Below are 23230 nucleotides of genomic sequence, written 5' to 3'. Positions count from 1 at the left end.
TGTGTGGGATAGTCTGTAGACGGGAAGGTCGGCAAAATAGCTGTATGTATGCGTTGTGAATGTAGATGTGACTCTATTAGGAATGCAGGGAGGGTCGCGTGCCTGCATCGGAATAATCTGGGAAGAAGAGACAAAACGACCGGCCTCGAAACGGCGTCGAGTTTTTTCCGAGCTCGCCGTTCGCAGCCTGTCGCCTTGGGAGAGACGTTCACTGTCGCTGAGCGAGTAGCGAGTGTTGAAGTATGTCCATGCAGTCTACAACGCGTGACTTCAGTGTCCATTTGCGACAGTCAAGTGAATACTAAATGCTTGCCGAGAAGTGAAGCTTCTGCGGCGCCTCCACGAAACGGTACAAGTCCAAGCTGCCGACAAGACCCTTTTCAACTTGCACTGAAGACTCATGAACTCAAGAACGCTGGGGACGCTCCCGCCAATCCACGCGGAAAAAAAACGCGACAGGAGGCACGAAGAAAGCCGGCGAAGACGCGCGAGAGCAGAGAGTACGGAAGAAACAAAATACGAAAAACGAGTCTCGAACAAGTGGAGACTTCCTGGCCGCCTCGCTGACACTCTCTCTATACACAGCACAGCTGCGGCAGTGATCCCCGCCAGGAAAAAAATGAGGAACGCCTCCGGGAAGAAACGCAGACATGATTTCTTTTTTTTTCTGGGCACACGCTCTCTTGTGCTCTTCATGCCATCCGTCTGTCTCGTTCCCTTTCGCTCTTTGCTCTCGCGCTGTTGGGAGTACACAGCAGCTCTGCCTCCCGTTCCACGTACGCTCTGCCTTCCGCCTCTCTCCCGTGCCTCTGCAGCGTTCCTGTCGCGTCCTCTCTGCCGCGGTTCGCGCTTTTCACTTTTGAAGAACTGTCTTTGTCTCTCCCTCTGCGCGTGAGGTGGAGTGGACTTCTCCCTCACTCTCATAGGCGTCCTTTCCCTCTCGCTCTTCGCCTCGCTTTCTCGCCTTCCGCCAAGCGGTCACCACTTGGACCGAAACTTGCCTCTCCGGCTGGACGCGGTGGACGTACACCCGGACTTGTCTCCACCGCCGTCTCGCGGGAACAAGGGCACCTTGACGGTGTTGGAGGTGTGCGTACAGCTGCGCAGGGCGTCGAGTCCGGTGTGCGCCTCCTCTTCCGCAGAGCGGTTCACGCGTTCGATCACGAACTTTTTCAAGTCTGCTCGCTCGGCTTTCTCCTGCCGAGCCTGCTGGTCTTTGCGCCGCGAATGCTCTGCCAGGCTGGCGTCTGTCGGCACTGCCAGCGGTCGAACGACGAATCGGTTTCGCTTGTCCGGTCGCCGCAGCACCAAGCGCATTGCCGTCGTCGGCCGCGGGAGAGGCCCTGCAGAGATGCGCCAGCCGAAAGGATAAAAGACATGAGAGACGCAAATACAAACGATGCAGATACTTCCCCACATCCACCCACAGGTGGAGCTTTAAACGCTCTGCATCGACGCGTTTACCTCCCTCTCAGCATCTCTCTAGGTCTCTCCATCGCCAGGTTACCGCGAATCCGCGAACGGCTAGCGCCAACGGTTCTCTCGCCTTCTTGCCGCCCGCTGCGTCTCTCGCCGAGATGCGTTCGCCCAGACTTCCTCTTCTGCCTTCCCGCCACACTTTTGTGGAATTCCCTGCCTTCCACAACTGTCTCTGCCGCGGCCATCGCAGCCGACATCCACGTTCGTTTTGGGGAAACAAGTTGCGAGACGCTCCAACGCGTGACGCCGTTCGTGGACATGAAAAAACAGCGGATTTCTGCAACGGACGTCGCCAGTCGTCAACTCGCTTTCATCCATCTGTTTGCCTCTGCACACCAAAGCGCCCCAGACGACACAACACGAGAGGGAAACGAATCGCCTGGCACATACCGTCAGGATCGAGGTCGCCGTCGTCAGCGTCTCCGGAGGTGAGAACTTCTCGCGAGCTCGCTTCCTCGCTGGAGGGTCGCGGCGCTTCAGAGAGGCTCTCCGTCTCTTTCAGGACATTCGCAGGAATCTTCATCTCTGAACTTGTCGGGCGGCGCAGCGTCTTCGCTTCGTTCAGAGACGCCAGCATCATCTGCGCAAAGTCCGCGCCGAACCGGAGTTCCTGAAACAGAAAACCATGGAAACGCGGTGTGGAGACACCGGAATGTCGAGACGAAAGCAGAGAGAAAACGTCGCCGACGGAGCCCTCACACGACGCGCGAAAAAAAAGAAAAGCAGGACATTGTGGAAAACAAACATGAGATGACGAGTAATCAAGAAAGAAAACACACACACCTGGTAAGGGCAAACAACTTATATATATATATATATATATATCAATACGCACATGCATATATATTTATGTACATGCACCAGTGCATGCAGATATGGATGTGTATATATTTGGAGAGTGAGAGGAGGCGAAAAAGGGGGAGAGGCGCAGACGTATCCTCCAGCGGACTCGTATCCTGGAGATCTCGTCAAAAAACGGAACAAAGTGACAAGTGTCGATACACCGCGGCGCCCCGAGATACGCAAAGCGATCTGCGGCGGTCGCGGTAGTTCCAGAATTCGAAGAGAGAAGAGTTCACGCGCAGCGCTCGGCTTGCCTCTTCCTTCTGGACGTGCTCGCGAACGTAGTCGCGGAGATCCTCTGCCTCGTCTTCTGCGCCGCCTTCCTCTTCCTCCTCTCCTCCGTTCTCTTCTTCCTCTTCTTCACTCTCGTCAACAGAGCCGAACAGAGCCTCCTGAAAAACAACGCGAGAAAACAAGACGCGCGCAAAGCCATGTCTACACACATACACATTTACATGCACATGCATATAGACATATATATATATATATATATATATATATACATTTATGTATGCATAAGAAGAGTAGAGTGATGGGGAGAGATGAGCATTCACGCATGCAGTGACTCAGGTGTATGTACACCGGCGAATAGATGAGTCGACAGGAGGAATGCACGCGAAACGCTGGAACGAACAAGCAGAGATCTGTGGCCTTATAGCGGTCGAAGCGTCTGCAGACATCCACAGGCCTCTGCAGATATGAGACTGCCTTCACTTTTGCTTCCTTTTATCTTGGCGCATACTTCGTCTTCTTCTTCTCCGCCGTCTTCCTGCTCCATCGCAGCGAGAATTCGCGCCTCTTCCTTGAGGAGCTCTCGAACGCGCTGCTCTGCTTCTGGCAACGTTTTCGCAATCTCGTACTGCGGACGCAGCGCCTCCAGCGTGTCGAGGAAATCCGCCTCGACCAGAAAAGGGACGTACGTCTTGAAAAAGAAAAACAAACAAACACATACACATATACATATTTATATATATATATATATATGAATATATACGTATGTAATAATTATATATATATATATATATATATATATGCTTATATGCATATGTTTTTATGTCTTGTGTCTTTTGTCGCTCCCCTTTTTTGCTGCGTTTACTTCTCTGCGGTTCACCGGACGTCGTATCTCTTTGTTGAGTTTCCATCTGTCAGCAGATCGTCTCTGTTTCTCTCCCCTTTTTCTCTCCGTCTGCCTGTGTGGGGAGGTGGACGAGCTCCCCTCTGAGTCGAGTGTCTGTGCGACAGCACCCATATATAAAGGTCTTGTGGTCGTCTGTCTCTCATCGCCGGAGTCTTATTCAGTATCCGAGGGAGTACACTGCCTCTGTCTCTTCGACTGGAGTCACCTCCCAGCGAGAACCGACAAGACCGTCACCCTGGGGAATGAACTCGGCTGCGACGCCGGGGATGTGAAGCCGCGCGCGGCACCCAGAGTCGCAGCCGTCGCCGCGCGACGCGTCTGCTTTACCTTTGCCCGGACGACTCGCTGGAAGAAGAGGAGGAAGCGGTCGAGCTTCAGGCGGAGCGCTCCCTTGGAGAAGTAGTGCCCACAAGTCTGGAGCAGCATGCACACGAGAGTCACCCGGAAGCAGCTCTCCGGCCAGTCGGCTGGCGCTGCAGGATCGACAAGCGGCAGCGGCTCTTGCTCGTAGAGGCTGCTCTGGAACATGAGCGAAGACGAAGCGCCTGCAGCCTGGGCCTCAGCCGCCGCAGACGCACCACCCGAGACGGCAGGTGAGAGAGAAGAACCGGACGCAGACGAAGAAGAAGAGGAAGCAGACGAAGACGCCGACGGCAGGACGCCGTTGACGCGCGCCTGTTCGACTAATATGCGGTGCGCAGTTCGGATGTTCCCAGCTTGGTGACTCGTGGCTGAGCCGAAGCCGCAGAGGTGATAGAGCATGTCGAAGATGACGGAGGAATCTACGAGTCTGAACAGAGAGGAGAAACGCAGAGCCGCGCTGACCCAAGATGGAGACGAGAGAGCGTGCCGAGCGCGAAGACAGGCAGACATCAGCAGGTGCTGCAGAGAAGGAGAGACAACGGAGGAGCGCCCGGAGGCACGAAGAAGGCGAGGCAGGCGCCGGGCGCCCGGCACCAACAAAGCGAAAGCGGATCCCCGGTGGACAGACTCAGTCGCCGACTTTTGAGTGGGGTGAGACGTCGCTTTCCGTGGAAGACAGAGGGCCCTCAAAGACAGCTGACTCTGCACTTCGACTGGCAGTCGAGACACAACGCGCATCGACGCTGCTCGACGAAGAGGGAGGCGTCAGACCGACGACGGGAGCAGAGAGAAGGCAACCACACGACTCCTTTTTTACACAAAGACACACCTGTAATTGTACAACTCGGCGAGAAACTTCATCTGCCGAACTCGAATTGGAGCGTCGCGCGGATCTTCGCGTTCAAGGCCCACCTGCAGACATATTTACATCGACTCAGACAATTGCAGACGCGTTCGCGCGCATGCAGATAAACAGACACAAACGTCACCACACACACAAGTACGTTTGCGTTCAGAGCGGTAAGCACACCTGCGCGTACTCGTCATAAGCGGCCTGCAGAGACGCACATTCACAGATACATGAACAGACCCCGGAGAGAACACCGGCACCTCATGTACCTCTCGGAAAAAAAGTATATATATATATATATATATATATATATATATATGGATGAAAGAGGCGATGACACAACGGACGCAAAGTATGAACGAAGCACTTTGAGTACGGTTTTGGAGAGGGAAGCAGTCGCGACTCAGAGGTTCTTTCAGTTGCGCTTCTACCTGAATTGCCTCGAGGAGACCGTCGATGCATGCAATTATTGCACTTGGCAGATATTTCGCCAGGGCACACATGAGTGAAGCAATGCGGTGAATGTGGTCGAAGTTCGTCTGCATATCTAAATCTGGAGAAAAACACAAACAGACGTATCCAGAGAATCCTAAATCACAACAGGTGTGGATGCGGAAACACAAAACGACCACACGCTTACTCATATAAATATATATATATATATATATATATGTATATATATATATATATGCATATATATATATATATATATAAATAAATAAACGAATTTACTCGTTTGTTGTCTACTGTCCCACGTACAACGTCCAAGCTTCAGGGTTTGCATCTACACATATAAACACACATCCACATATGCATATGCATATATATATATATATATATATATATATATATTTGCATGTATTGAAAGTGTGGCTATAAAGAGCATGCAGAGTGTCAAACTGAGCAAGAAGTTTTAGAAATGGTGAAGGGGCGCGCAGGGCAGCGTGCATGCAGTTCGTTGCTCAGGCCTACCCAGGACGTTTTCTCGAAACCACTTCTCAACCTTGGGTTCAGTCGACCAAGGGAATTTCCGAATCACGCGCGCAACCTGATCTTCGTCGCGTCTGGACGCAAAACGGAACAACATTCGACAACTACACATCCACTCGCACGCTTATCTCCTGGAACATCAGGCCTCTCAAAATGCGCATGTAACTCCTTCTTCCACGGCCTGGCTCATGTCGGCCTAAACATGCACATCCGTAGAGCGTGCGTCCACGCGCATGCACACAGCCCTGTAGATCCGCGCAAGTATCTCTGCATGTTCTACCGTCCCCAGATGCGCCAGTCGCCGCTTCTGCATACACGAGACGTTCGTCCGGATTACCGAAGGAGCTCTTCAAAGATGAGTTTTCTCAAGAACTGTTTCTCTGGCGGCTCGGGAGTTTTCGCGCCTCGGCCTTGAGCGCGTGCGTTGGTCGAAGACCGCAGTTGATGGTAGGCGTCTTCGAGAAGGATGTCGAGATGCGCCGGTAGGTTCTTCGCAGTTTTTATCTTCAACATTTTCTGCAAAAGCGCGCTGAAGCGCTGGCGGGTGAGTGGCATGTGCAGCAAATAGTTGCCGCAGGCCTGCACGCACAGAAGCGCAGTCGGCAAAATGCATGCTTCCCAATCGCTCTGCGTCGCTCCGAAACGCGCAGTGCATGCGCTTCATGCGCTGCATGCGTCGCTCCGGGCGCGGCAGCCTCGGAGGAGGGAGGCACTCGGAGAAGGCGAAAAAAAGATGCAGCGAAAGCATTTGGGGAAGGAACTGCGCATCCCGACTCAAGACGCCACAGAGGTGCAGCCTTCTTTTTTTGTCGGCGTTTCAGTGCTGCTGCACTTCGAAGAGGCTTCACCGGCTGCACAGATAGTTCAGGCTTCTGTCGCCCACGGCTCGTCGCATCGAAATCTCCGGGGAACGGGTGTTGGCCTCGGGGAGCAGGCGGAAAACGCAGAAGGACAAGCGCGCGCCGCCGAAACGCGAGAAAAGAACGCACCAACGCCAGAGGCACCGAGAGAGGAGAAAGAACAGGAAACCTTACAGCGAGCCGCCAGAGAGCGGCCTCAGCCACACTGTGCTGCAGCGGTGCCTCAGCATCATTGAGAGGAACGTGAAGACAGCGGAGACATCGCAGGACGGCGAGGAAGCGCAAAGGACAGCCAACGAGGAGAACAGTAAAGAGACAAGACTTCTTCACTGCGGACGACTGAGAGAGGGAAGGAGAACCGTGACGCGAAAGCCAGCTGCAGAGTTGTCTCTCTCTTGAAAAGGCCTCTCACATCTGCAATGTGGTAGAGAAGCTCCACGTGGTGAGGAGTCATGTCTTCCATGAGCGAATTGAAGGCACCGAGAACGAACCCAACGGGAAGGAGGCCGAACTTCGTGCATTCCGCGATAAAACGCACGTTTTTAATCTTGCTTTCCAGCTGACAACACGCAGACACAACACCACAGAGAGCAAGTCAAAAAATCTCTACAAAGCGAGACAGTGCACATATATATATATATATATATATATATATATGCATCTACACGGCGACGCAAACAGCGGTGGTCGTTACAATATATATATATATATATATATATACATATATATATGTATATATAAACGTGCATGCATCGCCTCCTGCTGTCAAGATTCAGAACAATTGAGAGATCGAGGACTTGGCATCGCCGTGCCACGAAAAGACGCGGAAGCTGTCTAGTATGAAACAGCAGCTGCCGAAGCAGAAACGAATGAGACCGCGAGACAGTACGGTGTAGATACACTGCATGGACTCCCAGATGCGCCAAAGCCAGTGCATGGGCACCTCCGTTCTCCACGACTGGACTACACAGAGATCAACAACGACGCTGAAGTGAATACTTGCAGATCCCCACTGTGGCTGAGATCCCCTGACCTTTCCGGTATCTCGACACAGTTTCGTTCTGCGTTTTTCGTTTCGTTAACGCCTCAGAAGATGTTCGTCGCTGTGGCCTGCAAGCGCCTACCTCCGTCGGATGCTTCTCCTCCAAGATTCTTTTCATCTCCCCTTGAAGGTAGTCCAACACACCCCCACAGACATCCTGCGGAGCAGAGAGAAGTCACGAGAACAGAAGGGAGAGAGAGATGGAAGAGCGACGGACGGCGGAAGAATGGGAGAGGGAAGAGAAAACGGAGGAGACACAAAGAAGAAAGGAAATGGAGGCAAGGCAGAAGAAAGAGGCGAGAGCCAAGCAACGAAACGCAGAGAGACGACGCACACCTCCACCACCTGTGTGAAGGGAACTGGGGCCCCTGTGTCGTGAGCGGCATCACCACGATATGACAATCAGAGGGAAAATGCGGACTGTCCAGAAAAAACGCGCTCTCAGCGGAGGAGAAACGACCAGCAAGCAGCGAAGAAAACATGAGAACACAGGACGAGAAAAAGCGAGGAAAGAATCAGGACGTTTTACTGTGCAACTGGAGAAGAGGACACTAAGAACGACTCAGAGACGAACTGCCCACACACACTCTTCGCGAAGAATGTCGACAGTCTCTCGGTCGAGTTGAAAGTATTGTCTCTCGTTCGCCACTTTGTCTCCTCTTTCTTCTCTTTCTTTGCTGTTTCCTATTCCGAATTCTCTCTTCGTTTCTCCACACTCTCTGTTCTTGTCTTTCCCGCTATTTCCGCGGGTGGTGTCTCTCCTGTTTTCGCGCCTTTCTCTCCTCCGCTTGCGTTCTTGTTCCTCCTGTTCCCAGTTCTGTTTTTCTCCGCGCTCGCATGCGGGCCGCTCCGTTGATGTTTTTTGTCCTGGGTTCTCTCGCACGTGCATCTGCATGCGCCACCTGAGGCGCCGGCGGAAGCTCCAAGAGCTGCGAGGAAAGAGGAGTGCGAGACGGTTTCGATTCGCGAACTGGTGTCTAACCTCCAGAGCTGCGAAGGGAGGATGCGTCGTCGCGGAACCTTGGACTCGCGTGACGACTGGGGTGGTCTGTGAGCGACGCCGTTGCGTCCAGAAGTCTGCATTTTCTCACCTTCATGAAAGGTTTCAAGATGGCGAGCAGCCGCGCGTAGAAAGGCAGAAGTTGCAACTGTGTGCGCGAAACACTGGTGATAGCCTTCGTCAAGGCCGCCCGATTGACTTTTGTGTTGAGGCGCTCGTAGAAAATGTCCATCGCGATCTGCGAGAAAAACCGGAAGAAAAAACGAAACTTCGGAGAAGCACCAAACCTACGACGATGAGGGAAGAACAAAAGAGAGAAGACAGTCAAGACCTGAGAGGGGGGTGCTGTACACGTGACGAAGGGAGAGACGCGCGGTCAGACGAGACGAGAGAGGTTAGGTTACGAAGGCAGGGAAAACGCATGCAGACGAGGAGGTAGAAGAAAAACGTGAGAGGAAAGCGCAAACATAAAAGGCGCCAGTGGTCTGGAGAGCGTCACGAGAGAGGCCGCGAAAGCAAGTGCCAGTTCCGGAGCCTGCCAAACCACCGAGGAAGGAAGAAGCGTCTGAAATGAGAGAGGAGACCCAACCTCTCATGCGTCAGGTGACGAAAAACTCAAAGTCAAAAGTCTATCCTACTGAAGAGCGAAAAGGCGCTCTATCCACGTTTTGATTTGCGGCACAAAGAGACAAGAACGAATCCCTGTCCCCACAGAAAAAACGAAGGAGAAGAAAAGATTCACAATGCCCCGCCACCCGCGCCTCCGCGTCGCCGTTGTCGATCTCCACTTTGTCATTTCCCCTTCGTCCTCGCCTCCTCCACTTCCTCTTGTGTCTTTGCTCGCCTTCGCCGTTCGTCTTCTCTTCTTCTCTTCTCCACATTCTTCCTCTGCGGCTCACCTGATCGACAGCGTGTGCCTCCGACGCCTGGCTGAGCCTCAGCAGCATGAGGTCCATGCCCTGCGTCGCCGCGCTGCCTCCTCTTGTCGCAGACGAAGAAGAGGAGGAAGAAGACGAAGAGGAAGAAGAAGACGAAGAAGAAGAGGAAGACGAAGAGGAAGACGAAGAGGGATTTGTGCTCCCGCTGTCGGTCCCTGATGTGAGACTGGAGTTATCCAGCTTCTCGGCGACGGCGCTCTGCGTGGACAAAGAAGGCAGACGAGTTTACAGTGAAACGCAATAAGACGAAGAAAAGCCGTAAAACGTACCGACCGCGAGAAGAGAACAGGTGTTCGGCCTCGATGCATTCGAATAGCTGCATGCGTTGTCGACATCAACGGGAAGTAGTACAGCGCACCGTCACGGAGCTGTGAGAGAAGGCAAAGCGAAGGTTCGACGAGGCGAGTGGAGAGTAAGTTTCTACAAAGCATGCAACGAAGGTAGAAACGCAAACCAAGCGAAACACGCAAGGAGGCAGATGCCCTCACAGAGAGATACGCTCGACGACCCTCGCAAGAGGAAGAGCCAGCGGGAGAACAAGAGGAATAAAACCAGAGAAAGGGAGTCGAAAACAAGAGACGCATACTTCTTCGCGTCTGGGAACCTCACCTTGACCTCGGTCGCGGCCTTGCCGTCACTGTCCTTCGCCTCTCTCACTCCGAGAAGCACTGCAGGAATTACTTCTTTCAGATTCAAGATGTCCGTGTAAAACTCTCTGGAACGCAAACCGAGTGCAAAAGAAAACTTCAACCTGCAGTCACTTGCGTTCAGGAATACCTCCATAAACTGCACAGATGCATTATACATATAAATACATTTACATATATATATATATATATGTAAATGCACAGAGTTACGGAGACGCAACATCATGTATTCGAGCTCGCAGAACCGCAGCCAGAAGTGAAGACACACAGAACCTATGCACAGGTGGATGATCAGAGCGAGTAATCATGCAACAGCTCACAGACAGCCACAAACATATATCCGTGAAGACATACATGTAAATATATGCATACACATGAAAATATGCATGAACATACACATATATCTATACACAGATGTATACATATATACATACATATATATTTATACATATATATATATATATATGTATATTAAGAATATAAGTCGACACGGTGAGGAAAGCAACGCTTGACGCAGGAAAAAGGAGAGGAAACTGACGACTTCGACCTCGTCCAGCAGGCGAAGAGAGAGGGAAGATCAAGAAACGAAGAGGTCGTCCTCTCAGGTGACATCCGCTGTCTGTACAGAGACAACCAGAGTGTTGCCGCTATCCCACTTACTTTTCAGCTTCATCTCGCCACATGAGATTGTCGTCAACTTCTTCTTCAGCTTTTGTCTCTTCGCTGCCAGGCACACCAACGCGCGTTGCAGCAACTGCGTCTGCGTCCAAGTTCAGCCTCGCCGCAGTTCTCGCTTGAATGGCCTGACCAGGAGAATTCAGGACCATCGATGTCAATGAATAAATATAAATATCTATACTGACACATTAAGCCGTTTGTACAAGTAGCTATAAACCTGTACTTATGCAGGGAGAGCTCCACACGTACGAATTTAGCTACATGCATAGGGAAACCAAAGAATGCATTTCTCTCTCCGTGAGGGCTCATCGTTGAGAAATATACATGTATATAATTACACTTATGTTGATAGACCCATCCTTCTGTACGTATACATATATATATATATATATATATATATATATATATATAGATAGATAGATAGATAGATAGATAGATAGATAGATACATCAATATAGACAGCGTTAGATAGATGCGTATCGTGAGAATGACGAAGTGAGAAAAAACGCATTTCCTTAGACATGAAGCCCCACGGTTAAAACAAAATCCACGTCCGTCCATGTATCCTTCTGTACATTTACGCATGTATATATATATATATATATATATATATATAAATTCATACAGCTTGGTACGCATGCGTGGCTATCTACATATACACGTATACATGTAGCTCAGCATATATATATATATATATACATATATATATATATACATATATATATATATATATACATATATATATATATATATATATATATATATATATATAAGATGCGAGGCGAAGCAGATCTCTATCGGTGTTGGGAGAGAGTCCTCTGGAAGCGAAGAACTCCGTGCTGACCTGCATGTCGACGGGAGATTCCTGGATCGCGTCGGCGATGGCTTGTGCATGCAGAAGAAACGTATTCAGTCTCCCCCTCAGTTGAAGAAATTGCGAATTCGCCTCTGCGTCGACTTGCCCTCTGTTCACCACCATCTGCATGTTGTGTTGCTCCTGCATAATCAGCTGCTGATGCAAGTCGTTCGCTCCCAAGCTTGCAGACGAAAGATAAAAGTGACGAAGCAGCACCGACGTCTGACGAACAATGACTCAGACAACCAAACGCGCAATTCAACACACCCTCAATACACAGAAATACTTGGGGATAAACAAACGTCTGCACATAAATCGCTGCATAAGTGTGTGCGTATATCTGGATATGTAAATGCAGAGACGGACGCACAGACGGATATACATATATTTATATATATGGATACGCACGCATATAAAGAGGCGTAGCTATATAGATACACGGAGCTGTAGACGCGTAAATGGATGGGTGAAGCGCGGAGGGCGTGACGACACTGCACTCATCCATGTATATATATATATATATATATATGCGTAGGTGAGCGAGATCTGAACGCAGTTTCAAAAGAATATGGACATCTACAGAAGTATTGCCATGTTCGAGGTTACATGTGTGAAGGCATAATCAGACGGAGCGGTGTGAAGCGTTGAAAAGTGCGACATGAGAACGGATGTGCAGAGGTGACTACAGACACTTTGAGAAGCTCCCTGAGGAGAGCGACAGATTTCTCTTTTTTCGATTTTTCAATGTCTTTCGCGTTCGTTTTCTTTACCTTTTTCCTCGTTTCCATGAAGCATTCTTCCTCTTCGTCGAACGCGGCTGCAGCGAGGTCCTCCTCTGTCACTCCCAATTCTTTCATCAGTTCTCGCAGTGCTCTTCCGAGATCCTCTGGGTGTTTCTCCACATTTTCTCCTTGCTCTGCGTCCACCTCCGACGGACCTCTGGCCGTCTCCTTCTCTGCCTCCTGTTCTGTCTGGTTCTCTATCTCCCTCTCGGTTTGACCATCTTGCTTGTCCATCCCGTGACCTTCTCGACGCGGTTTCTGTTGCTGTGCGTCCGAGGCGTCGTCTGCGTCTCGCGCGTTCTGCAAAGTTTCAAGCAACGACTGGAAGAAGCGCGTTTTCTCCCCACTCGCGGCAAACAGCTGCGAAGCCGCCTTCCGCGAAAGCGAGCTGAGGACGGCGAACCTGGAGAGCAGAAACGACAGAGACGACGCGAGGGCAAGAGACGTCGAGGAGGAGACTCGAGAGACAGACAGTCCGGCGCCTGGCGGGACTGCGGAGGCGGCGTACGGTGAGGTTAAGAACTGCAGCAAGGGCAGAAGAGACGCTTCCTTCAAGAGAGAAGTAAGAAAGAGTTCGGCAACCAGACGCGTCAGAAGACGCAGACGCTGTGTCAGCGCCGTGTGCTTCCCAGACAGATCCTGCGGGAGGATGACGACAAGATTCGGCGACAAAGAAGCAAACGAGGGGGGAGAAGAGGAAGCGGCGTGAGAAGAAGAGGCCGGCAAAGACGAAGCCGCCGAGACGAACGCACTCGCGGACTCCACAGTGGCCTACGAAAGGCAAGCAAACACAGAGGCGACACAGGGGGGGAAGCAGGTGAGAGTGTGGAGGCCTGTTGGCGGGAGGGTCGTTGAAGAAAAAGATCGATCAAAATAAGGAATGCAAACGAACGCAGAGCACAGCAGAGTGGCGAGGGGACGCGGGAGAGATCGAAAACGCGTGGAAACGAAGGAAATACAAGAAAGTGAAGGACTGCGGAGAAACAAACGCGCACCGACACACACACACACACACACGCTCAAAGGGTCCGGATGCGACGTACTCATATACAAATACATGCATATACATCTATATATAAATATATAAATATATAGATATATTAATATATATAAGGGTAGAGAGCCAGGAAGCGAGAGACGTCGGTGTGTGTCTGTGATGATGGTTTCGCAGTGTTTTGAATGAGAAACGAAGTACCATACACAGCGAGCGATTGTGTCTCCAGCACTCTGCTGTAAATGCAGAGAACGAGATCTCGGTGCGCGCTCGTGATGTCCAACACTGACAGTTGTGGCACCCGACAGGCGACAACGAGGAGAGACAAGACAGCAGTTCTCACCCTGATTTGTTTCTCAAGAGACTGTTGAAGAAGGGAGGAGAACGAAGGATAGGTTCCGTGAAGCGCCGCGCACACTTCGACGACCGCCCGGACATCCGCAAGCTTGAAATCGAGTTCGCAGATGCTGTCTGTGATTTCCGAGAGAAAGAGTGACACGTTGAGTCTGCTCAGTTCACTGAGGATCGCCTCCTTGTCGGTCTCGGTGATCTTCTTCACACGATTTACGGCTTTCTGGAGGCGAGCAATGCTGTTCTCGCGTCCTTCACCCTTCTTCGGAACCGCCTCTGTGCCGTCTGGGCCGCCTCCCAACACTCGCAGACGCACGCGGCGTCGCCAGGCTACCTCCTTCGCGTCTTCCAAGTGCCGCCTCCACGAATCTTCAACAAATGAAGGCGAAGGTGAAGCAGAAGAAGAGGAGGAAGACGACGGAGAGGATGAGGAAGAAGATGAAGAAGAAGAGGGAGGGGAAGAAGACAACTCCCGAGAGGCAGGAGGCCGCTCTGTGGCGGGGACGTTGGACGGCATTGTGCGGATCGAGAGAAAGTCCAGAGTCTAACATATACAGGCAAAACTGTCACTTAGAGGCACAGACGGAGAGAGAGGATCCTTGGTCGTCGTGTGCATCCACGTGACTCCCCAGAGAGACTTGCATCTGGAAGACGAGAGACGGTAAGAACGGTTCAAGAGAAGGAACTGTTGAGAGGAACGAAAGAGACACCGAGAACAAAGTGCAGGTGACATCGACTCCAAGAGAGATCCGAAAACGAGCAGACACGCAACTCACCCACACCGAAAACGCGGACGACCGTATTCACTGACTGTTGCCCAAGAATGAGAAGAATGACACCATATGATTATATATATATATATATATGTATATATATATATATATATGGCACATGCATCTATTACATATATATACACATACAAATATATACGTACATATATATGTATATATATATGTATCAAGTGTTCATGCAAATGATGTACATACGTAAATGTACACTGCGTAAGTTGCTCGTGGTTGTTGCTGTGAGAGTGGAACTGAAATCTAGAGGAGAGAGCGCATCATTTGTCATATCTGCGGAGTGAAGAGTTTCGCAGGTGTATGGCCCCTTTAATGTTGAGCATGTTTGAGGTGAGAATGGTGAAACGCATGCGCTGACGCCTGCTCGGTGGACGAAGGCGGCACGAGTTGAACGCGGTTTAGGGTGTATCCGCAGAGACGCGGACATAAGGATACGCAGAAAAAGGCGGAGAGACGAAACGGTCATCATAAGAAGGGAACGCAGAAACTGGCGCGGCTTTGTGCTGGGCATGCCGTTTGGATGTTCTGCTCCGGTCTCGAGATCATGCGGCGGCAAGCACGGAGGCAAGCCCGCCAGGCGTTTAGAAGATCTGACACAGGCACTCTTAGATGTGGGCAAAGACCAGAAGAGAGGAACTTATCAAACGAAAAGAATTTTCTCCACACGCACGGAGCGATGCTCTCTGTGCTTCCTTCCCAGCAAAGCGCAGTGTCACGCTTGAAGTGACCATGGGGGAACAGGCAGAGCCGCATGGAGAGGGAGGTCAAAGAAGTCTCGACGAGAGTTGAAGAAAAGTGAGGTGAGAGGTTGAAGAGCATCGGTAAGAGGAAGGGGTTTCTCCAGAAACACGCGCGAGAAAAGTGGAGTTTCTTTCGGCGAAGTTTCGCAGCTGCTTCAAACTGTCGCTGCATGCATGTGCGGCATGGTCCTGCTTTCACTCTTTTCGGAATCGTTCACATGCGCATTTACGATAAACGTCGGATAACTGATTGCAATCCTAGATTGAAAAATCGCTCAGATTTTGAAGGAGCCCGGCAAGTCACTGCAAGAAGGCAGCCATCCAAAATAATGGATGTGATGTGCCCGAACTCGAATTGCCGACGTGGATCTGCTCTTCGCGTTCTCCAACCTTGCTGTTTCCTATAACTGAGTCGGAAAGGTAGCAACTCGCAGGTCCTTTACATGGAATGTTACTTCTTGTTCTCGTGGAAGAAATCTGCTGTCGCCGCCTCTCTCTTGGTTGGTTAGAGAGTTTGGTCCTCAGCAACGTTCCTGCTACCTCTTTCGGGATGACGGGGGCCAGTGCACTTGGAACCGCCGCACACGGAGGAGACAGTTTTCGAGTTTCGCCGAAGCGAAACAGTCAGCGCGAGATAGTGCAGAGAAAGCCGGTGTCACGCGAGCTAAAGATCGATGCATGTCACAGTTCGAAGGAATTCCTTTCCACAGAAAGCAGACTCCGCGAACAGACCTCTTCAGCAAAAAAAGTACAGCATGCTTCGTTATGCTTGTGTTCTGTGTAATGCATATGCCTGCGAGTAGCCAGACGCGTCACAAGCACGGTAGCCTCTGTGTGCCATTCTCTACAGGAGGGAGTGAATGTCTCAGAAAAGATTCGGGCAGCGGCACAGCTACACGGAGTTGCGGTCGTTCTGTTCTGATTCCGTCCATTGAGTGTCACCATGCACCAGGCTCGTTTGTGTGTTCCACTGAATGAGACGAACAGTTCTGAATGATCATCGTCCTTGCCGAGAACAGCAGCTCAAACCAGCACGGTCGTAGTATGCAGCTACTTGTGCGGGAGAATGGAAATGCCAAGTGACCAAGTCATTCACTTGCAGCACGCTCAAGCCCTGGAGATGTTGTTAGGCATAAGATGTCTGAATCTGCGCTCGACAGAACGCGCAGGAACCCCAGTTGCTTCACCCCTTTTCTTGGGCAACAACACGAATTCTGTTTCAGCACAGTCTCCACTGGCAAAGTATCAAATTTGATTACCGGACTGACGCACGTTCTGCCATGTTCCATGAATCACCACAGAAGACAGACAGTTCATATTCGAGCAGTCAAGGGGAGTATACACGACGCTCACGCGGTCCATTCAATCAGTTACACATGGGCTTTGATTCGGACAAGCTTTTATTCTGGATTCTCTGTATCCCCTTTCAACAACATGCCGTAGCAGGAAAAGTCGAACGATGGACTCGGACCCAGTTGGATCGTACCGTTAACCCTGTAATTAAAGATGGATAACGAAGCCAATTCATACATTGTAATCGTTAGCGCCAGCTGCCCTCAGAAAGAGGCTCCTGCGGCCGAAGACGAATCGATCAGATATCTGTGGCCTGCCCAACTGGATGCTTGGCCGCACACGCACCATGCTGCGCGCTTCAGCACTCTAATGTCGAACACACGGTTTTCCAAAGAAACCGCAAAGAAATTCAGCACTCTTCCGCCCCCCCGCCTTACAACAGGGAAATTGATTGCACAAAGAAAACCAAGAGCGAAGCCAAGAGTGAAAATCGTTGTATACACTCTTTAGGGAAATCTTGTTAATCACGCTAGGAATCCCAACACCGCACAGACAATAACACGTCTGCGTTCTTTGGCAGTAGCAATACCAAATCCATTATCGTGAATATGCAGAGACAGACTTATCTCGTACGTGCAGTCTAGCATCAGGAAGGAGTCTACCAAAGTGAGTCAGACTTTTGTACCATAGAAATAGTTTTTCAGATATACGTCCCAGACATCCCCGATGCCAGTAAGGTCTGTTGAGACTCGTATACGTTTCGGGGCTGCCTGACTGATCCCGCCGAGCGCTAGACGAAATGTTGCGGTGTAGTCGGCGTTCACCCACCTACATGTAGGCAGAATCTCCTAGGTGAATTTGAGTAAGCGAGTCTGGAGCATAAATGCATTTCGAAACATGACCCCTGCTCTCCTTTGAAAGCAAAAACGGAATGAGAAAATTTGTCATTCTCCTGCGGGAGACAGGTTCGTCTGACTTGAGTTTCGCCAGCAAACAATCTCTGGTGCACAGGCATCCTTGCAACAAAAACATTGCAGTACGAAGCCTTTGATTCGGTTTCCTCGACACACTGAACGAAGCGTCGGACGCCACTTGATCCCACTAACGTGATGAGATTCGTCCAGTTCCTCCGAAACATTTAGAAACCAAAAACGTTCGAAGAGCTTTCCGTTCCTGAGGGGACACAACTAAACTTCGCTCTAGTGTTGGAAAGAGTGCGCAGCCGACAGCCGACAAGCAGACCCCAGGCATGTAGAATGGGAGCTTTTTAGCGGTGGCGTTCGGCATTCACACAAAGTCTAGACCTTCAGAAGCTAGCCAACTGACAAAAGTGCGGAGGATATGTTCCCCGCGAAGCTGTGAGGAACACCCTGCCTTAGTCGAACCCTGCAGGGTCCTAGTGGCCGTTCGTGAGCCAGCTAAATCAAGGAGGGGCGGCGCAAATGCGAGTTCCCCGCATAATTTAGGTCGTTCAAAGGCTTCGTACGCCCAGGCCTCAAGGAAAAACTGCCGGAGCTGAAGAACGGCAACCCTCTGTGCTTGCTCGAAAAACGCTCCCACCTCTTCGTGCAAACGAACCGTGCAGCACCGGCACAGACTGCACTTCTGCCCAAAAACGCTTGCAGAAGCAAGCGGTGCAGAGTCCTCAGCGTGTTCGTGACTACGGTTGACGCTTGCTTCTGACTTTTTCTCAGTTCTCCATTGCTCCAAACTAGACGTCGGATCTTCGGACGCAGCGGTGCGCTGGCCGCTTGAGCCTCGCTTTGAATCTCGGCAACAAACACCCGCTTCTTCCGACATCTTACCCAAATCGGTCGGCAGGTAAGCTACGTCAACAACGAAGTCGAGTGTATGTACACCGCACTTACAGGTCGAGTTGCTCATCTGTTCACCCGGAATGGCTGAGTTGGTGTGGATCGTTGCCTTATTTGCCATGCCGCTTGTTTCGCTCATGGCTACGCCTGCACTATTTGCTACATCCTTAGATCTCAGTCCGTTTCTCGCGCTGAAAACTCCGCCTGCACCAGAGGGATCTGTGCCGGTTTCCGGTACCCCGGCCTGTGCGAGTGAGATGGGCACTCCCCGAAGAAGGATTCTGATTCTTTTAGAGTCGACCTGGATGCACTCGGCAGTGATTCGCCTCCGAAGGCACTGAACGTCCGCGTCGCCGCCACCCGCCTTCTCTCCGCCAAAAGGGATATCTCCGGATTTCTGTAGACTCGCAGTTGCGTTCTGTTCACCGAGAACGCGCATGCGCTCAGCCTGCGCAGCGAGGACGTGGAAGCAGCACCTGTCCAACAGACACCACTGGGCTTGCTGCAGACGCCGGTGGATTGCATTGGATGCCTGAGCCACCTCAGCGTCTTGTTTCGTTTCTCGGTCAGTGAGTGGCGGTGGATTCATGGCCGGAAGCTCGTCGACCAGGAGGCCTGCCGGAGGCGGCAGGCAAGTGGACGGATTTGGAAAGAGCCACGAGGCCGCCCGCGAGGCGATCACCGCAGTGGAGGAGTCTCCGACATCTCTCGAATCAGAGAGGAGATTCCACGCCAAGAGCGGCCGGACGTTCACATGCAGCAGCGCTCTTGTTTCCACGGCACTTGCCGCCTGCTCGTCGTATTCCAGGACAAACCCCCACGGACTCGCGGTCCTTCGCTGCACCGATGCGGGCACGTCGCGGCTCCCCGCCGCGCTTGCTGTGCCCGCGCCTGGCGTCGCCGGTTCTCCGCCGCATGTGCCGCCCTCCTCCCGCGGCTCGGTTGGGTCCTTCAGAGTTGCTTTCAAAAGCACGAAATGGTCGCCGAAGACCCGCGGAGGCGGCAGCGGAAGGCTGCACCCGACCGGGGCAGCCGTGCCGGCGCCCCAGCAGCGCGTCGGTATCTGCAGGAGGTGGATATACACCTCAGAGACGTACGGGTAGCTTGCGTCTGACTGCGAGAACTCGACGTCTTGGTACCGTTTCTTCACTAGGACCCAGCGCAGCCTCTGCAGCCGGCGGAGCAGCTGGACCCAGGTTCTTTGTCCCGGAAGTCCCGCAGGAGTTCGCAGCATCTGATGTCTGGCGTTCGCGATTTCCTTCTCGAGCTCGACAGACATTTCGCGTCTGCCTTGCAAGCCAATCAGCAGCTTCTGCCACATTTCCTCCTCGTCAACCTCGTCCTTCGCCTCGACCAGCCGGAGAAATCTCTGACTGGGGGCCGCATTCGCTGTGCCCAGAAGCAGGTCGAAGAGCATGCCTGCGCCTGACAGCCACTTGGACGCTTCGTCTCGCTTCTGTACGGCCTCCTCCCAAACGCCCTTGTTCTTCACCCACGGATCGGACTCCTTCAGCTGTTCCTGGTGCCGGGCGTCGGCTGCGACGCAGAGTGCCTCTGCCCGCTGAAGAAGATCTGAAGGCGGATACGCTGCACTGGCTCTTGCCGACTTCTCGAGGTAGGCGCGAAAAGCTTCCGCGCGCGCTGCATGCGCACTTGCACTCTCCCTGCCAAGCAACTGGCCTTCCCCTGCGGCACCCTCACCTCCTGACTCGGAAACTGTCTGCCTCACCGCCGCAGCACATGAAGACGCAGAAGAGGAAGACGAAGACCCGAGCGACACAGACTGCGGTGTTTCGACAGTGCGCCTGTCCGTGGCGCCAACTGGTGCCGGCAAAACATCCTTTTCTGGAAAGAAGAAATCTACGTCTGCCGCAATCTGGCCACTCGGAGGTCGCGCCGGAGGAGCTTCCCATACAGGCCGGCCGTCTGCGAGGAACTTGAGAAGACGCAAGTCGCCTGCTCCGTACGGCTCGAGAGAGAACTGTGGACAGAGGTTGACGCTCGAAACGGAACTTGGGTCTTTGTCTGGACGGAAACGGCCGGGCACCGAAGCGTCTCCAGACGAACGAGAGGGCAGGACAGGCTGGGCATCGACAGTCGCCTCACGCTTCCCCGCCCTCCCTATCCCTTCCTGACACGAGCTCGACATCTGCGGGATGTCTGGCATTTCGGTAAAAAGCGAGGAGAGCGACGTCCGTTACGAACGAATCACGCTGTGTTGGAATTACACTGGAAACCGGAACGAAGGGAGACACGGAAAACTGCAGACACTGAGTGGAAGGGAAAGTTGAAGAGACGACGGGTCTGTTGAAGGTGGAACGACAGAGTAGCACGAAGAGTTTGGGGACTGCGAGGTGACGTAGTTGAGTTTTCGCATCTGTCATCAACATATATGAGGGAAAAAGGCATCGACTATAACGGTATGCTCCTGAATGTAACGGTACAAGTTGCAAACAAAAAGGGCGTCGGTATGTCTCGGGTGCGGAAAAGATTTTCTTTAGTACAGCGTTTCTTGTCAGAGTCAGAACGGACACAGCCAGGCTGGCTTGTGGAAGCGGGCAACGATCCTTTCTCTATGTCTCCCTTCCTCCTCTCCCCTCCGCCTTCTCGTCAGACTGACAAGAGGGCTCTGAGAGCAGCTTCTGCCCATCACATCAACGCTTCCTGCAGGTAGACAGGAAAGGCGATCGAGGGAGAGAAAGAACAAGGAAAGTCTGTTTCTGTGGACGACTCCGATCTCGAGGGTCGAGGCTCCTCACAACAACGCCCAAGTGTGAGACGCCCGGAGCCGCGAGCCTCGTAAAACCGCTACAGACACAGACGGAGACGTCTGGAGACGGGGCATGTTTATAGGAGCAGACGATCAGAGGCAGAAGAGGTTTTGCGAAAAAAACGGAACACTCCGAGGAAGACCTCGTGGCACGGCGGCGACGGGACACAGCCCCAGAGACAGCTGCCGCACCGGCACCGGGGAGAACCAAAATCCCGCGGCAAAAACGAGGTGGAGATTCTTGAAAACCGAGGAATTAATGGACAAGAAAGGAAAACAGTGATGCTGTGGGTCATCTGGATTCGAGGAGGGGAACAACTGCAGCTCGTAGCTCCGGTGAGGAGACACGCGTCATCGCAAAGTCGCGTCGTGCCTCGAGTGTCGTTGATGTGGAATTTGGCTGATGTACACTCTGTTCAAATGATAACTTTTAATCCTTTCTCTAGCAGTCCAGTGAGCCAGTGTGTACACGAGTCGCAGACAACTTGGTCTTCTGCATCTGAATCTTGAACATCGGGTACCGGGAATCTGTGCAGAGCTTCCGAGGGGGGAAGGCAGCGAAACGTCGAGATAAAACGAGCACCTGTTTGTTTTCTCAACGCTTCCTCAGGCTGTACCGTAAAAGGAACGAATGGAACTGGATGAGGCACGTGCACATGCATGCATGGATGCTGGAAAACACATTTCTACGGAGCGAAACATAGCGATGGAGACTCTCAGAAGACAGCAATCCAAAAACATCGTAGGTGAGCTCTCGACGACTGAACAGTCAAAATATGGAGAAGCTTGTTTCACAAGAAGAACCTCTCTGAACGGAAGGAAATCTTTCACCTTGACCGGTGTGGTATGTATACTCAAGAAAGGCACGAAATCTCTGTTTCGGAAAATCTTTCTTGAGGACAAGAACGTGAAAAATGCATGATTTCTACCAAAACGGGAGGGGGGCTGGTACGGGAGGAAAGACCGTCGGAGATTTACATCGAAGAAGATGGCTCTTACGGTGATTCTCGTCTCACTACAAGGAAACGCAGATTTGGCGTCCCTGGACTAAATTCACTATTATTGTGAGCACAAGAACGCTACAGGGAGGTCCAACGCAATAACTATGCCTTCTGTATATATATATATATATATATATATATATATATACATGCATACATGAACGTATACTTAGACATATATTTATGTGTAGACAGATGACACTGAATGCCTGAATAGTACCGCTTCCTCTGACTTCATTGCTCTGGTTCGTAAACCAAGCGGAAGTCAACTTCATTTTGCCGTGCGTTTTATAGGCTCTATTGTCGCCTTGCACATCTTTTGCTCACGCCTTTAAAGTTAACCCTGCAGGAATTGGTGTGGCTGGTAGGCGTGCATTTAATAGAAAGTGAAGCTTATGTATTTTTTGAGGGAAACCCTAGGCTGGGCGCACCGTACCCTCTACATGGAAACTCGACTTCGTTTTCCTGGAGGAATTCTTGAACGTCCATGTACTTTCTTTATCCTTGGAGAAACATCCGCGACATGACAGTGGTGAAGACCGGAACTACAGGATAAATGTAGACTTAGAACACACAGGTAAAACACTAGTAGTACCGTTAAGAGACTCACAGATGTCCTGAATGTCCTTGGAAGGACGTTGACGCCGGGGAACTTGGAACCGGGAAAACAGCAGAGACCGTCGGCGAGTTACTGTGAACGGCTAGAGACAAAGGAAGCCGGGAGAGATGGTCGCGGCTTGCGTAAGGATAAAACAGTGCTCAGACTGTGACATATGGTCTTCGGCTGAATGCAGCAGTAGGTACGACCTCCCGAGTCACGTGGACTCAACGAGGACGCGGCCTTCAATGTCGAACGAGTCGTTTTGAACCATACCTTTCCAGATTCCTCTGCACGCGGAAACCGCGATGTATGTTGCCCGCACACTTCTCACAGGAACCTTCCCCCCTGGAAACCGACAGAGTTCCCCAGAAGAGTCCACGCCATTCAACCATTCCATGCC

The 23230-nt window shown here is 51.7% G+C and overlaps 2 protein-coding genes across 2 annotated transcripts; both read right to left on the bottom strand.

Annotated features, from left to right (window-relative positions):
- Positions 1 to 175: 175 nt before the first annotated feature.
- TGME49_246040 (MIF4G domain-containing protein) lies at positions 176 to 15384 on the bottom strand. Its single transcript, XM_018780766.1, has 18 exons — positions 13804 to 15384; positions 12455 to 13237; positions 11673 to 11906; positions 10811 to 10953; positions 10113 to 10218; positions 9465 to 9701; positions 8657 to 8803; positions 7648 to 7722; positions 6936 to 7082; positions 6001 to 6242; positions 5646 to 5737; positions 5105 to 5226; positions 4653 to 4735; positions 3788 to 4250; positions 3065 to 3244; positions 2577 to 2714; positions 1870 to 2089; positions 176 to 1343 (listed from the first exon to the last, which is right to left on the bottom strand). Exons 1-18 carry the CDS (start codon positions 14326 to 14328, stop codon positions 979 to 981), a joined length of 4302 nt encoding a protein of 1433 aa, XP_018634904.1. The 5' UTR covers positions 14329 to 15384; the 3' UTR covers positions 176 to 978.
- Positions 15385 to 16466: 1082 nt separating this feature from the next.
- MED17 (mediator complex subunit MED17) lies at positions 16467 to 21493 on the bottom strand. Its single transcript, XM_002366970.2, has one exon. It carries the CDS (start codon positions 20623 to 20625, stop codon positions 17932 to 17934), a length of 2694 nt encoding a protein of 897 aa, XP_002367011.1. The 5' UTR covers positions 20626 to 21493; the 3' UTR covers positions 16467 to 17931.
- Between the last annotated feature and the right edge of the window lie 1737 nt (positions 21494 to 23230).

This window comes from Toxoplasma gondii, chromosome XII (assembly GCF_000006565.2).
Source record: "Toxoplasma gondii ME49 chromosome XII, whole genome shotgun sequence".
NCBI classification, from domain to species: Eukaryota; Apicomplexa; class Conoidasida; order Eucoccidiorida; family Sarcocystidae; genus Toxoplasma; species Toxoplasma gondii.
The sequence above is the reverse complement of the archived record's forward strand: the minus strand, read 5'-3'. Positions and strand labels throughout refer to the sequence as shown.

Bases quoted from the DNA above. Each gene is read 5' to 3' on its own strand.
- TGME49_246040 (XM_018780766.1), bottom strand. From the start codon at position 14,328: ATGCCGTCCAACGTCCCCGCCACAGAGCGGCCTCCTGCCTCTCGGGAG. The intron at 8,804-9,464 runs GTGAGCCGCAGA...TTTTTCTCGCAG, and splicing joins AGGCACACGCTGTCGATCAG to ATCGCGATGGACATTTTCTA. The intron at 5,227-5,645 runs GTAGGCCTGAGC...GTTTTTCTCCAG, and splicing joins GTTTCGAGAAAACGTCCTGG to ATTTAGATATGCAGACGAAC.
- MED17 (XM_002366970.2), bottom strand. From the start codon at position 20,625: ATGCCAGACATCCCGCAGATGTCGAGCTCGTGTCAGGAAGGGATAGGG.